The 12,388-nt window shown below is 40.6% G+C and overlaps 1 protein-coding gene across 2 annotated transcripts in view; it reads right to left on the bottom strand.

The window, feature by feature from the left end:
- Positions 1 to 378: 378 nt before the first annotated feature.
- Positions 379 to 12,388, bottom strand: part of CCSER2 (coiled-coil serine rich protein 2) — a 165,198-nt gene continuing 153,188 nt past the window's right edge. For both annotated transcript variants that reach the window (XM_004484502.5, XM_004484500.5), the window contains one exon: positions 379 to 5,105. In XM_004484502.5, coding sequence (XP_004484559.1) covers positions 5,011 to 5,105 — 95 coding nt within the window. In that variant the 3' untranslated portion in view covers positions 379 to 5,010. The remainder of the gene's footprint in view (positions 5,106 to 12,388) is intronic.

Below are 12,388 nucleotides of genomic sequence, written 5' to 3'. Positions count from 1 at the left end.
CGCATGCAATGTTTAAAAGCAAATATTTAAAATATTTGTTTAAAACAAAATAATTAAAATCACACTGTTTTACTTTTAGAATTCTAATCCAAGGTGCTATGTTTTTTTCAAATAATTTATCCATTATCCAATATTTCTCTAAGGTAAAGAAGCTATTTTATTAAAATGGAAACTGAAGTACTAGAAATCACATACGGAATCTGTGAAAACAAGACAAACTATTGCCCAATTCCTGTTCAATCAGTGCTTCTTCAGAATATGACATACATGTGGAGGAGAATGTGGAATCAACCAAATGAACAGTACTTTTGATTTCTGAGGAGAAAGATATTAGAGAAAAAGTCAACCATGGAAGTCAGTGTTGAGAAGGACAAGAGATTTTTTTATAATTCTCAACTTTATTTTTATTTACTATGCCAACATTTTCAGGAAAGAGACTTTACATCTGGTTTTTATAACTCATTTTACAGGCAAATTCTAATATACATTCTCTACTCTGAACTGGTTTTAAAAATCAATGGGAAAAACAATACCGCAGATATTAAAGATTGTGGTGTTTTATTCCTAGTAATGACTTTAAACTGCAGAGTCAGAATTATTTTGTTCTGGCGATGCTTTATCAAGAAGACACTGGGTAGGTTTACCCAACAAGGTTAAAACATAAAATGTACCTTAATTAATGACATAGTGTAGATTGGTGCCCACCATTGTAATAATTTATCCAAATGTGTTCTTTCAAATTGCTGCAGCAGAGAAATGAAAGGGAGATTTGGAAAGACCACTCAAAAATATGATTTAGGGGAGTGGGTATAGCTCAGTGGTTTGAGTGACAGTTTCCCCGGTACCTCCAAAACAAATAATAATGAAAAATAAAAATAATTTAAGCATAAGAATTAAGAAAAATAGCAAGGCCAGCATCCTCAAAGAAAAACAAGAGGATTTATATTACAACTATTAGTAATTTTCAAATGTGTGCATAAGGCTTCCACACATGCAAACATAGCCTCACACTCCAAGTAATTTAGCAACTTGAAAAGTATGTGTAAAAGCTGGAGAGGAAACTGCTTGCAGGCTTCTTGCTCTGCATTGTAAGCCCCTCTGGTGACCCCAGCTCAGAAGCAGGAGCATGCCTATGAGGGCGACACCTGCCACGTGGCTGGACACTTACAGGTGGCAGCCTTGGGGGATGATCGCATTCCCTTGGATGCGCTGAGTAAAATACCTAAGGAGACAGTGGAATACTGAAAGAGATCTTAGTGCTTTAATGGGAAAGTGACATACTGGGGATGTCATTCCACAAAAGGCTGTAGTGATATCTTCAAACAGCAACTGTTAGAGAAAAATTCATTTCAACAAATGAAGCCACACCCAATAGGCGGCATTTCAGGCACAACTCCAAGCAATAAAGCTCATTTAAAGTGCAAATCTGCTATTCTTTCATATTCAGATTCCTACTTGTTAAAATACTTAGTAAATTCCTTAATATCTCTATATATAAATACAACGAACAGTAGTCGTTATGCCTGAAAGTATTGCACAAATGAAAATGAAACTGCAAAAGAAAAATGCTAAAGGGTCTCAGTTACTAGAAATAGTCTAAGTGATATAATCCTTTGTTGAATGCCTTAAAATCATCTGCACCTGTACTGATTGATTTCTTAGGCCAAGCTTTCTTTAAAGAATTTGATCTGCATCCCATTAAAGCCAATACATAAGTCTGCATACTAATATTTTCACTTTCACAAATGGGAAACTTAGCCAAACCCCAAGAAGCTTCACCCTCTGGACTGTGAATTCACCTGCTGCACCAGCTCACCGACATCATAAGAACTAAGCGAAAAAGTGACCTGAGTTCCCCTGGAGAGGATTTGGCAGGGAGTTGATTTACCAAAGCAATAGCCAGAGACAAAGGCAAATGTCAGTAGAGCTACACTCCCATTTCCACTTCTGACTTAACATTCACTCACTAAGGAGCAGATAAGCATGATATACTTAAACTGCAGGCAAATACTTATGTGGTTTTTGTGCAAGCATCCTAGTTTTTTCTCTTAAATATATTATGCTTTACAATCACACTGATGAGCCTATCTTCTGCCAAGATTATGGCTGATCAAAGGTACAGAGAAGTTCAAAATGATGGGTTACTATTTCTGCACATTCATTGGGGAGAAAAAATAGGGTATGAAAAAGATGAGAATAAACAAATTTCTGAAGTCAACATTTTTATATAATAGACAATAAAGGCAATTCCCTCGGAATATGGGGTTAAAAATAAATTAAAACTATGAAACTTTTTCCCTAAAGATAACAGCCAACTTGTAAATAATGTTTTTAAAGAGTCTGTACCAATAAACCAAGAACCTACCAATTCCTCAGCATGTTTTACTTTAGGTAAATATAGCAAGAGAGCCTCCCACCTGCAATACAGGAGCTCAGTTCTTCAGAATCCAAGACCACTTATACCCACTGAGGGCTGCAGGCATCATGGCTTGTCTCCATGAACGAATAAGTGCTTTGCTGATGTGTCTGGCTGCTCTATTCCAACAGTATCTGGACCACATGAAGAACTTTCTGAACTCTAATGCTTCTCCAGCAAAGTGCTGCAAGTGAGAAGTGCTAGATTTTTATGGCTCACTCATTACCAAATTCAAGAATGGTTTGTATGCATTCAATGGCAAAGCCACGTGAATGGTTCTCCAATAGGTTAGGGATAACTGTATCAAAATGGTTGCAAATATCACTTTTGAAGTTTCCAGTAAAGCACTTGCTATATGTACTTTTTTAAAAAAGGAATTTGAGTGGCTAACTTTTTTGACCATAATCCCTTGTGATGCATTTTTGGTCAGCTGATCAAAACAAAGATTAACTTTGGAAAGGTCATCTGTCTGAAAGATATTAATCCCAATTCAAGCAGCCTCAGGATGACATGATTTAGGAGAGGAGGGCAAACGTACTGAACCACCCTGACAGGCCTGCGGCATGATTACGATTGTGCACAAGGGCCTTTGGAGGTTCCACAGCTATTTTCTGAAACACATTAAAATAAAGAAGCATTATCGCCTTTGAAATACTATTTAATACTTTTTAATAAAACATGATTTTCTGCTCCCCAGCTTTATTCTCTTCCCAAATCCTGTCTACTTGTCAAGATATTATCATTCAAACATATACCAACATAAAAGAGAAACCTGGAAAACTCAGAAAAACTAAATTAGTATGAATTCCAGCTTTTCTCAAGATAGTCTTAAATTTTTTTCAAAACATTTTAACTTGTTTCATTATACAAAATAGTTTTAAATCCCTATGTATCCATCAAAGGTTTGTGCAAATATACAAAGTCCATTATTCCAGTCTCCAGATTAGCATAAAGTCAATAAATACCAATATTACAATGAAGACTATTTAAAATATATGCTGTGGAACCTAAGCAGTCACCATGGCTCCATACACTTACAGGGTTCACAACTGAATTACCGGCAAACTCTAGCACCAACACATTTTACAAATGGATACAGCTTTAGGTACAGATTCAAGACGTATCTTAAGCTTTCTTGCCAAAGTTTACCCAGTAGCAAATAGAAACATAAATGATGTGCATGTGTTGTGTATCAAGATGTTAAAGAAACATAATTGGTTCATATATAATACAAAACCTTTTCAGCCTGGAGAATTTGTCTGGTAAATGAATAAACAGTAGGACTAGTTTGTTGATCCTAACAAGGGAAACAAAACTTACATGAAGTCCCCATTAAAAGCCTGGCTTCCTTCATTCATCCTAAAGCATTTGCATAGACCTTTTAAATGGACAAAACCCTGGCCAAAACTCTGCTCACAGACCATCGTCTTCCATTATCACCAGTATCTCTCACTAAAAAAGGGCCACACTCACAGGACAGACAAGTGAAAAAGGGCACATTTCTGATAGCCACAATTAATATAGATGGTAAAAGGACTAACCCAGCAGAGCACATTTCTTGCCTGCTAAGTGGAGTACTACACGTTTTTTGTATGCTGAGACCTAGATAACATGATCAGAGCTGCTGGAGGGCACCAGAGGGGCAAGCAGACCTTGGCGTTTACCTGAGACAAGAATGTTCAAATGGTACGTACACTTCAACCTGGATAGGAAATCGAAGAGCAAGCCAGTAGAAGCTTCCACGTTTTAATATTCAAGATTTGCAGGCTTTTGATGGAACCTCCACCACGGTAGCAAAATGCAGGTAAAGCTATTACAGAACAGATGAGTTTGTTTAAAAACAACAACAAATTGGTAGGTGATGGCTATGTACTTAATGTATCTTTGGTTTAGGAAGGCGAGAATATCGATTGGAGGCCAAACAATCTCCAGAATGCAAACTGCCGTTCGGATTCTGCATGATTTCTTTTCTTCGCATTAGTGGTCTTGGGATGCTCGTCTTGGCCTGGAAGTGCTGAGGCTCTTGTCGGGGGTTGCTTATTTGTTTTTGTTTGAAAGAGCTGGAAGGGGGGCGGAGCTTAGACGCTTTCAGATTCAAATTATTGGTAAGATTTGTCTGACAAGATGTTGGCTGAAGTTTTGCTGGATTACACAGCGGGATCATGGGTGGCTTCTTACAAGTGGCAGTCCTCTCTGGGGATGATTCAGAAACTGGAGGAGGTCCTGAAGAAGTCAAGATGGATGGCGGCAGAAGCTGGGCCTGGGGCTGAGACCTGTAGCCTACCGGGGAAGACGCATTTCTTCCACCTCTGTTAGCCTGGTCTACTCTGCTTGACTCGGGAATGGTCTGATGAGAAGTGGGTACAAACTGCATGTCAATAATTTTATTGTTTGCCAAATGGTAAGGCTTTGGAGCATTTGCGGTCGCACTTAAGTTTGCTTCAGAAGGTGTACTCTTAGCCACGTCCTTAGAGAACAGTGAGCTTGACGAAAAAGGCTGCTCTTCCAAATCATAACTGCTCTCTTGTTGCAAGCCATGGGCGCAGCTTTCATCCTGACGCACGGCGCCCTCGTGCAGGCCTTGGAGCGCGCATTCACTGCGGGCCTCGGTGTGTGGCAGATGGGTTAGTTTTCCCTGGGCGTGGTCTGTGGGTCTGGGCAGGCTGCTGGAAGGCTGTAGTACTTGAGGCTGTTAAAATTAAAAACAACGTTAGCAATAATAAATGCCACCTCTAATAAATAAAAGTTAGGTCCCAACTGAGTTGTTTGAGTACTTATGCTTTCATATAGATGTGAATTCATGAGACACATACAAGAGTGATAATGCAAACAAAAAAATGATACAGGCAATAAGCACTGAACAAGTTCCAAAATTAAATAGGAAAGGAAAAAAATTTTTGAACTGATTTACTGTAGAAAAAAATTTCCTGTCTTAATTATTTAAAATCTTATATGAGAGCTTGACAGAATGATTTTTATAAGTACGTTGGTTTAATCTCCATAAAGTATTCAGATAATAACTGTGACTTTAGGAATATTACTCCAACTTTTATAGAATTTTTTAAAGTAAATACTATATGCCATGTAACCAGACTTGACCTGGGGAAAGATTAAGATGTCAAAGGACTGTATCTCTGTCAAGAATTAAAATTACCAGCAGATAAACAAGGATTAGAAGAACCATTCTAGTCTCAGCTGAGAAGGCTTAAATATTTAAACAAAACTAGGATAATATATTTAATTTATACTAATCAACCCATAATATTCATGCTGAAAAGTTTCAGTATAAAATATTTTCAGAGGTTATTAGTTCTGTCTCAACCAAAGCTCTATATTGGCTGATATGTTGGACAACAGCCAGATTTACCTTGCCCAAGAATGAACAGTGATTTAGTAAAGTGAAAAATACACACCCTTGGGAGTGATGGTTGAGTAAAACAAATCGGAAATTGCCACCACCATGAACTAACGACAGGCACCCCACGCACAGAAGCGCGCGGCGGCACAGCGCTCACGGTTGTTGGTTGTTCTGTCCTGCGCACAATTCTCGGGAGCTGAGGGTGTGGTTATGTTCTGCACCAATCAGAGGACACATGCAACTCCCATTACTTTTGGCCCTTTGCTAAATGATTATGAATCTTACAGTTATCTTTCAGTGGTGCAGATACTGCAAACATATGAGGCAGGGACCAGTAGTCATGTACTGACACGGGGTGGTTACTACAAATACATAATTTCACACACACACACACACACACACACTTTCTTTTAAATCCTGTGGGCTGAAAACAGCAAAGAGCTTTGACACGTGAACTTTAAATGGCATTTTTTTCCACTATGCTTAACCCACAAATGCAATCTGCACATGAGGCCTAACGTCGCCCACAGGGAGGGCAGACCACCTGAGTCTGCTCACCGCCGTCCCCCTCCACTCCTCTGGGCCCAGGGCCAGCAGTCAGGATCAGCCGAGGTGGCCCCGGAGTGGCAGAGAGCAAAGCTCAACAACTCAGGACGCACGGAGGGAAGGCTGGCCATGGGGGCACAAGCTGACCTGCTAAGAAAACAATGAAGACAAGGACTGACAACCAGTGTCACCGGAAGCTCTGACTTATCCCCTGCTGTGTGTTTAAAATAAACAAGCCAGCTCAGCTGGGGGCCTCAAGCGAAGTTCTCAGGCCTTACCATTAACTGGACATTTTCATAACAAGTCGCCACAGAGATGAGGAAGCTGTCCTTCAAGACTGAAGACTTTAAGCTCACCCTGGGGTCCCTAGGGAAAAACTGACTACGCCAAAGTAAAGCAATGACAAAGTAGAGCAGGATCATATTAAGCAAAGCAAAATCTACCAAAGGAAAAAAAAAGAAATAAGCAGGGAGGAGAACCTGGAGGCATGAAATAGCACCTGAATGAGCATTCCTTTTCCCTCTGCCCTTTTCCCACCTTCCAACACAGTAAGATATTCTAGTCTCTAGTTAAACTCTTCCAGCAACTTACAAACTTTAAAAATATCAGTGATAATTTGAAAAATAACTTTATTTTAGTATGTCTATTGCCAGTAAGAAATAAGGTATAAACATTTGCTATCAGCTAAAAACTAATATGATTTTCCATATAAGACAAAGTAATAAATTATTAGGACAAGCAAACCTGCAGAAAACAGGCACTGTGAGCTGTAGTTAATTTAAATCAGCCATTTGTATTACCCTGATTACACACATTACCCAAATGACCACTGTTTATCGGAGAAGTGGAATGAAAACAGTCAGAAACACATGTGATTCATGTTAAATGCAATAAAACTCCATAATAAATATCAAAGAACTAAAAAGAAAAAACTGAGGTTTTTAAGAATAAAACATCAAGTCTTTTCCTTAACAGGGGCTAGATTGAACAATTACATCAATAATGTTTAAATTATCAATTACATTTTAAAAATTAGTGGTTTCTACAGGTTAAATAGTTTAAACACACTTTATATTTTTATTAAAAGTATATGTAGTAGTATGACATCGTTCTCTATCCCAAAATAAATGTCTTTTTTATTATTTATTTATGCATTATAGTTTGGAAAATCAATTCTACTTACTTTAAAGCAAAAAAAAAAAAAGTCTCTCTGAAGAAGCATAAGAAAATACTTTCAAGGCCAAGGACAAGCAATGTGCTCCTGCCACAGGGGAGATGCCACGGACATGGTTGGTGACCAGGACCTGGACTGTCGTTACCTGCTGAGGAGCGGAACAGCTACCTCTTAGCCTTCAGCAAGCAAAGCAGAGCTGTGTTTTGATAACTTGTTGCTTACAGTACAATTTCCTCAAATTCTAAGTACTCAACTGTGTTAACATAAAGACAAGGTGTTAACAATTCATCTTGCCACATCCACTAGTGACTCTATGGCCATAGGAAGATACCCTCCGACACCTTTAGAATGAATTCTAAATATAAAAAGCAAAGGTCCCATATCCTCACAGATAATAAGAGCACCTGAGAAGGGACAAAAGAGACCATTCACTCATATTTTTTAACTTTTTATTTTGAAATACTTTCACACTTACAGGACAGTTATAAAAGTAATACAAACTCCAAACAGGGAACTCCAGCATCTCTCTCCCCCTCCCCACCCCAGAAACCAGCATCCACCAATTTTAACATGTTGCTATGTTTACCATATTAATTCTTTCTACCTAGCTAGCTAGCTAGCTACCTTTCTTCCTTTCCATTGCCTAAACACTTGCCTGTAGGTTGTATACATGATGCTCCTTGAACACCTAAGGCTACCATGTACTTTTCTAAGAACAAGGATATTCATTATATATCTACTTTAAGTGCAGTTATCAAGTTCAAGAAATTTAATATTGATATAAAGGCTTAGAGTCCATATTCCAATTTTTTCATATGTCCTTTTTGAGCCTTTTCTCCTCCCTTCCTAAATCCCATCCAGGTTCATACACTACGTTTAATTACCAGTCTCTTTAGTGGCATTTTCTTTTTCTTTTTAATTGTGGGAACATACATATAACATAAACATACGTACAACATAAACTTTCTCATCTCAATCATTCCCAGCCACACCGGTTCGCAATGCTGTAGCATCCTCACCAACCTCTATTACCAGAACTGTCCACCTCCTCAAACAGATACCCACCTCCATCCTGCATTAACTCCCCAACCCCCCTTCATGCACCCTAGAAACATGCTCTCAGTTCTGCTGCTGTGAGCTTGGCTATTCTCCAATACTTTCTCTGTTGTTACTATGAGGTTTAAGTTTAACATCCTAAATCTTTAACAATATCACTGGCATTGATACCGACTGCATTTCAGTAGTAAACACAGACTATGTTCCTACACTCCCCAAACCCCCATCTTTATGCAGCTTTTCTCACAAATTACATGTTTACACATTGTGAATACAAAACCACTGATTTGTCATTACATTTTATGCATTTGCCTTTCAGATCCTATAGAAGTATTTTACAAATCTAAAATACAATAGTAGTGGCACTTACCTTTATTCATGTTATTACCCTCACCAGACATTTTCATTTCTTCGTGGAACTTTAACCTGCTGTCTATCATCCTTTACTTTTAACCTATGTAACACCCTTGAGCGTCTCTTACAGGCACTGGCTAGTGACAAACCCCTTCAGCTTTTGTTTATCTGGGAATGTCTTAATCTCTCCTTTATTTTTAAAGGACAGTTTTGTTGGATATAGAATTCTTGGGTGGTAATATTTTTGCTTTCAGCACTTTAAAAAAATATCATCCCACTGCCTTCCTGCCTCCATGGCAGTCAGTGAGAAACTGGCGCGTCATCTTGTTGAAGCTCCCTTGCATGTGACATGTTGCTTCTTTCTTGCAGCTTTCAGAATTCTCTTTTATCTTTGGCGTTTGACAGTTTATGATATGCCATAGCATGGGTTTACTGGGGTTTAATTGGGAACTCACTGAGTGTCTTTAGATGTGTATATTCCTGTCTTTTGTTAAATTTGGGAACTTTTTGGCCATTATTTCTTTGAGTTCTCTCCCTTTCTCTCTTCTCCTTCCGGGACTCCCACAGTGTGTATATTGGTATGCTTGATGGTATCGCACAGGTTCCTAAGATTCTTCACTTTTCTTCTTTGTGCTTCTCAGACAGAATGATTTCACTTGTTGTATCTTCCAGTTGTCTGATTTGTTGACTCTGTCAGCTCCAATCTGCTGTTGAACTCCTCTAGGGAATTTTTAATTTCTGTTACTGTGTTTTCAGTTCTGTTTGGTTCCTTTTCATAATTTCTGTCTCTTTATATTTTCTTTGTGTTCATCTATAGTTTTCCTGATTTCCTTTAGTTCTTTGAGCATACTTAGGACAATTTCTTTAAGTCTTTGTCTGGTAAAGTTCCAGTCTGGTCCTCCTCATTGATGGATTCTTTTTTTTTTTTTTTAAAAGATTTATTTTATCTATTTCTCTCCCCTTCCCCCCTGCCCCCCCGCCCCGCCCCGGTTGTCTGTTCTCTGTGTTTATTTGCTGCGTCTTCTTTGTCCACTCTGTTGTTGTTAGCGGCACAGAAATCTGTGTTTCTTTTTGTTGCGTCATCTTGTTGCTCTCCGTGTGTGCGGCGCCATTGGGCAGCCTGCACTTCCTTTCGCGCTGGGCGGCTCTCCTTACGGGGCGCGCTCCTTGCGCGTGGGGCTCCCCTATGCGGGGGACACCCCTGCGTGGCAGGGCACTCCTTGCGTGCATCAGCACTGCACATGGGCCAGCTCCACATGGGTCAAGGAGGCCCAGGGTTTGAACCACGGACCTCCCATGTGGTAGACAGACGCCCTAACCACTGGGCCAAGTCCGCTTCCCTCATTGATGAATTCAAGTGCTTACTCTTTTACTTTGCCTGGGGCATAATATCCTGTTTCTTTGTCTGCTTTGCAATCTTCTGTTGAAACCCGGACATTTTGATATTTTAATGTGATAACACTGGAAATTAGATTCTGAGATATCTGTTCCTTAAGCCTGTATCAGCTTGTATTATGACAGAACTTTGAATGTCAGGAGTGAATAAAAAAAGGTAAAAAAGAAAACACCTTTCCAAATTGACCTGTGCAAGCACTCTTCTTCAGGGCTTGTCCATACAATGAGTTTTGAGAATAGCTCCAGGCCAGGGCAAAGGGTCCTCATGACCATTTCTGCATGGGTCTTGCCTTAGGTATGCATGTGTACCCCTAGGAATTCCCCCTTTTACCACAGGTGCCACAGTCTCCTCTTCCCGGGAGACTGTCTCCTCACTGTCCTAGGACCACGCTGTGTGTCCTACAGCCAGCACTCTCATGCCCTATAATGCACGACTTGACTGTTCTCCCACAGCACTGTGGGAAAGGCTGGTGAGCTGCTTTCCACATGCTGGGCAAGTTCTGGGATGGCGAGTCCTCAGGCCACCACCAGACAGACTGGGTCAGACATACGTGTTCCCTGTGTGCGTGCAAGGGTTACAATGCTCCTTCCCAAACGGGGACCGGGCAGGCTGTGCACTGAGCTGGTGAGGGTTTGAAAGGGGCAGCCGGGGCACCATGAAATCCTACTTAAGTACCTTTTTTCTTGATTCAGCGCTCACCCAGTTACTGCAATCCTTTAACTGTTGCATGGTACTCTGAAAAAAATGTTTCTGCCAGTTCCTGCTGGTTGTTCCAAGCTTCTATGTGTGGATGGAGCACTGAAGCAGCTCACTCTGGCATCTTATTGGGGTGGGTCCCCTCTTTCCATCCATTCACTCCTTAAGTACCTACTATGCATCATGCACTATATAGGTGTGCAAAAATACAGAGCTGAACAGAACACTGCTCATCCTGTGCCCAGGGGCCTACTGAGGGAGAGGCAGGTAAACAAGTGAAGAGGCCAAGCCTCAAGCACAATGGCACATGTGAACAAAAAGGAAACACACCTGACCAATAAAGTCACCAGAGGCACCTAAGAATCTCCAGCATTTGCGATGAACTTGAGAAGGATGAGGAGGAATTTGCGAATTAGACAAGGAGGGGAGAACAATCCAGATAGAAAGCCAGCACATGCTAAGGCGGGGCAGAGGGAAAGCACATGGCATGTTCTCGTAACTGGAAATTATTAGGCATAAACTTGGAGAGGGCAGCGCAGGTGAGAGTGTAGGCAATAGCTATCACATGAATGAGCTTGCGTGTCAAGCTAAGTCCTTCTGACCGCTGTGGGCGATGGGGAGACACTGGCGAGTTTTAAGCTGATGAATCATAAGATCCAACGTGCCTTTTAGAAATATCACTCTGGTGAAGCAGGGAGAAACCTAACAGGAGGAGATGAGATTGTAAGCAAATGTAAGGAGGCGATCACTAAGCAGCCCAGGTGATAAATTATAAGGCTCTGAACTTAGGAGAGCAGTAGAAAGACTGGAGAGGATGGAAAGAGACGTTGAAGGTAGGACAGGCATTTGGGTTCCAGGTTTCTGGCTTTGGTGATGCGAGCGGAGGTGAGCTACTGCCTTGTCTCAAAAAGGCCTCTGGGAAGCTGCCTACTCGCCCCTCACTTCATTGCCTCAGCAGCCCAGAGGACTCAGAGGGCAAAAGGAATCCCCACTGCTGCAGAAAACTCTCTGTAGACAAAAATGAGAAGAGCTTCAGCACTCCATCCTTGCACCCTGTCGAGAGGTTACAGAAGTGTCAAAATATGGGCCCATCCTGAGACTTAACTAGTCAAGAGTCTCTAACTGGACTCAGTTCCTTCAAGTCTTATTTTAGTTACATACATAAATGCCAACATATCATTCCAAGAGTTCTCAGAATAAAGGGTTACGCATGTCAAGGTCAAAAGTCAGCAACTGGCATTCCTCTGTAGTGGCGTAAGGGACTGGATAGGAAACTTCCACAGCAAGCTTAAGTCAAAGATGACCAGAGACCCTGGGATCCTTACTCGCACACACCATACTTTATTCAAATTTTGTCACTGTAGTTGGTGTTCCTATTATTTGGCACATAAT

The sequence above is a fragment of the Dasypus novemcinctus genome, chromosome 6 (genome assembly GCF_030445035.2).
Source record: "Dasypus novemcinctus isolate mDasNov1 chromosome 6, mDasNov1.1.hap2, whole genome shotgun sequence".
In the NCBI taxonomy this organism is placed as follows: domain Eukaryota; kingdom Metazoa; phylum Chordata; class Mammalia; order Cingulata; family Dasypodidae; genus Dasypus; species Dasypus novemcinctus.
The sequence above is the reverse complement of the archived record's forward strand: the minus strand, read 5'-3'. Positions and strand labels throughout refer to the sequence as shown.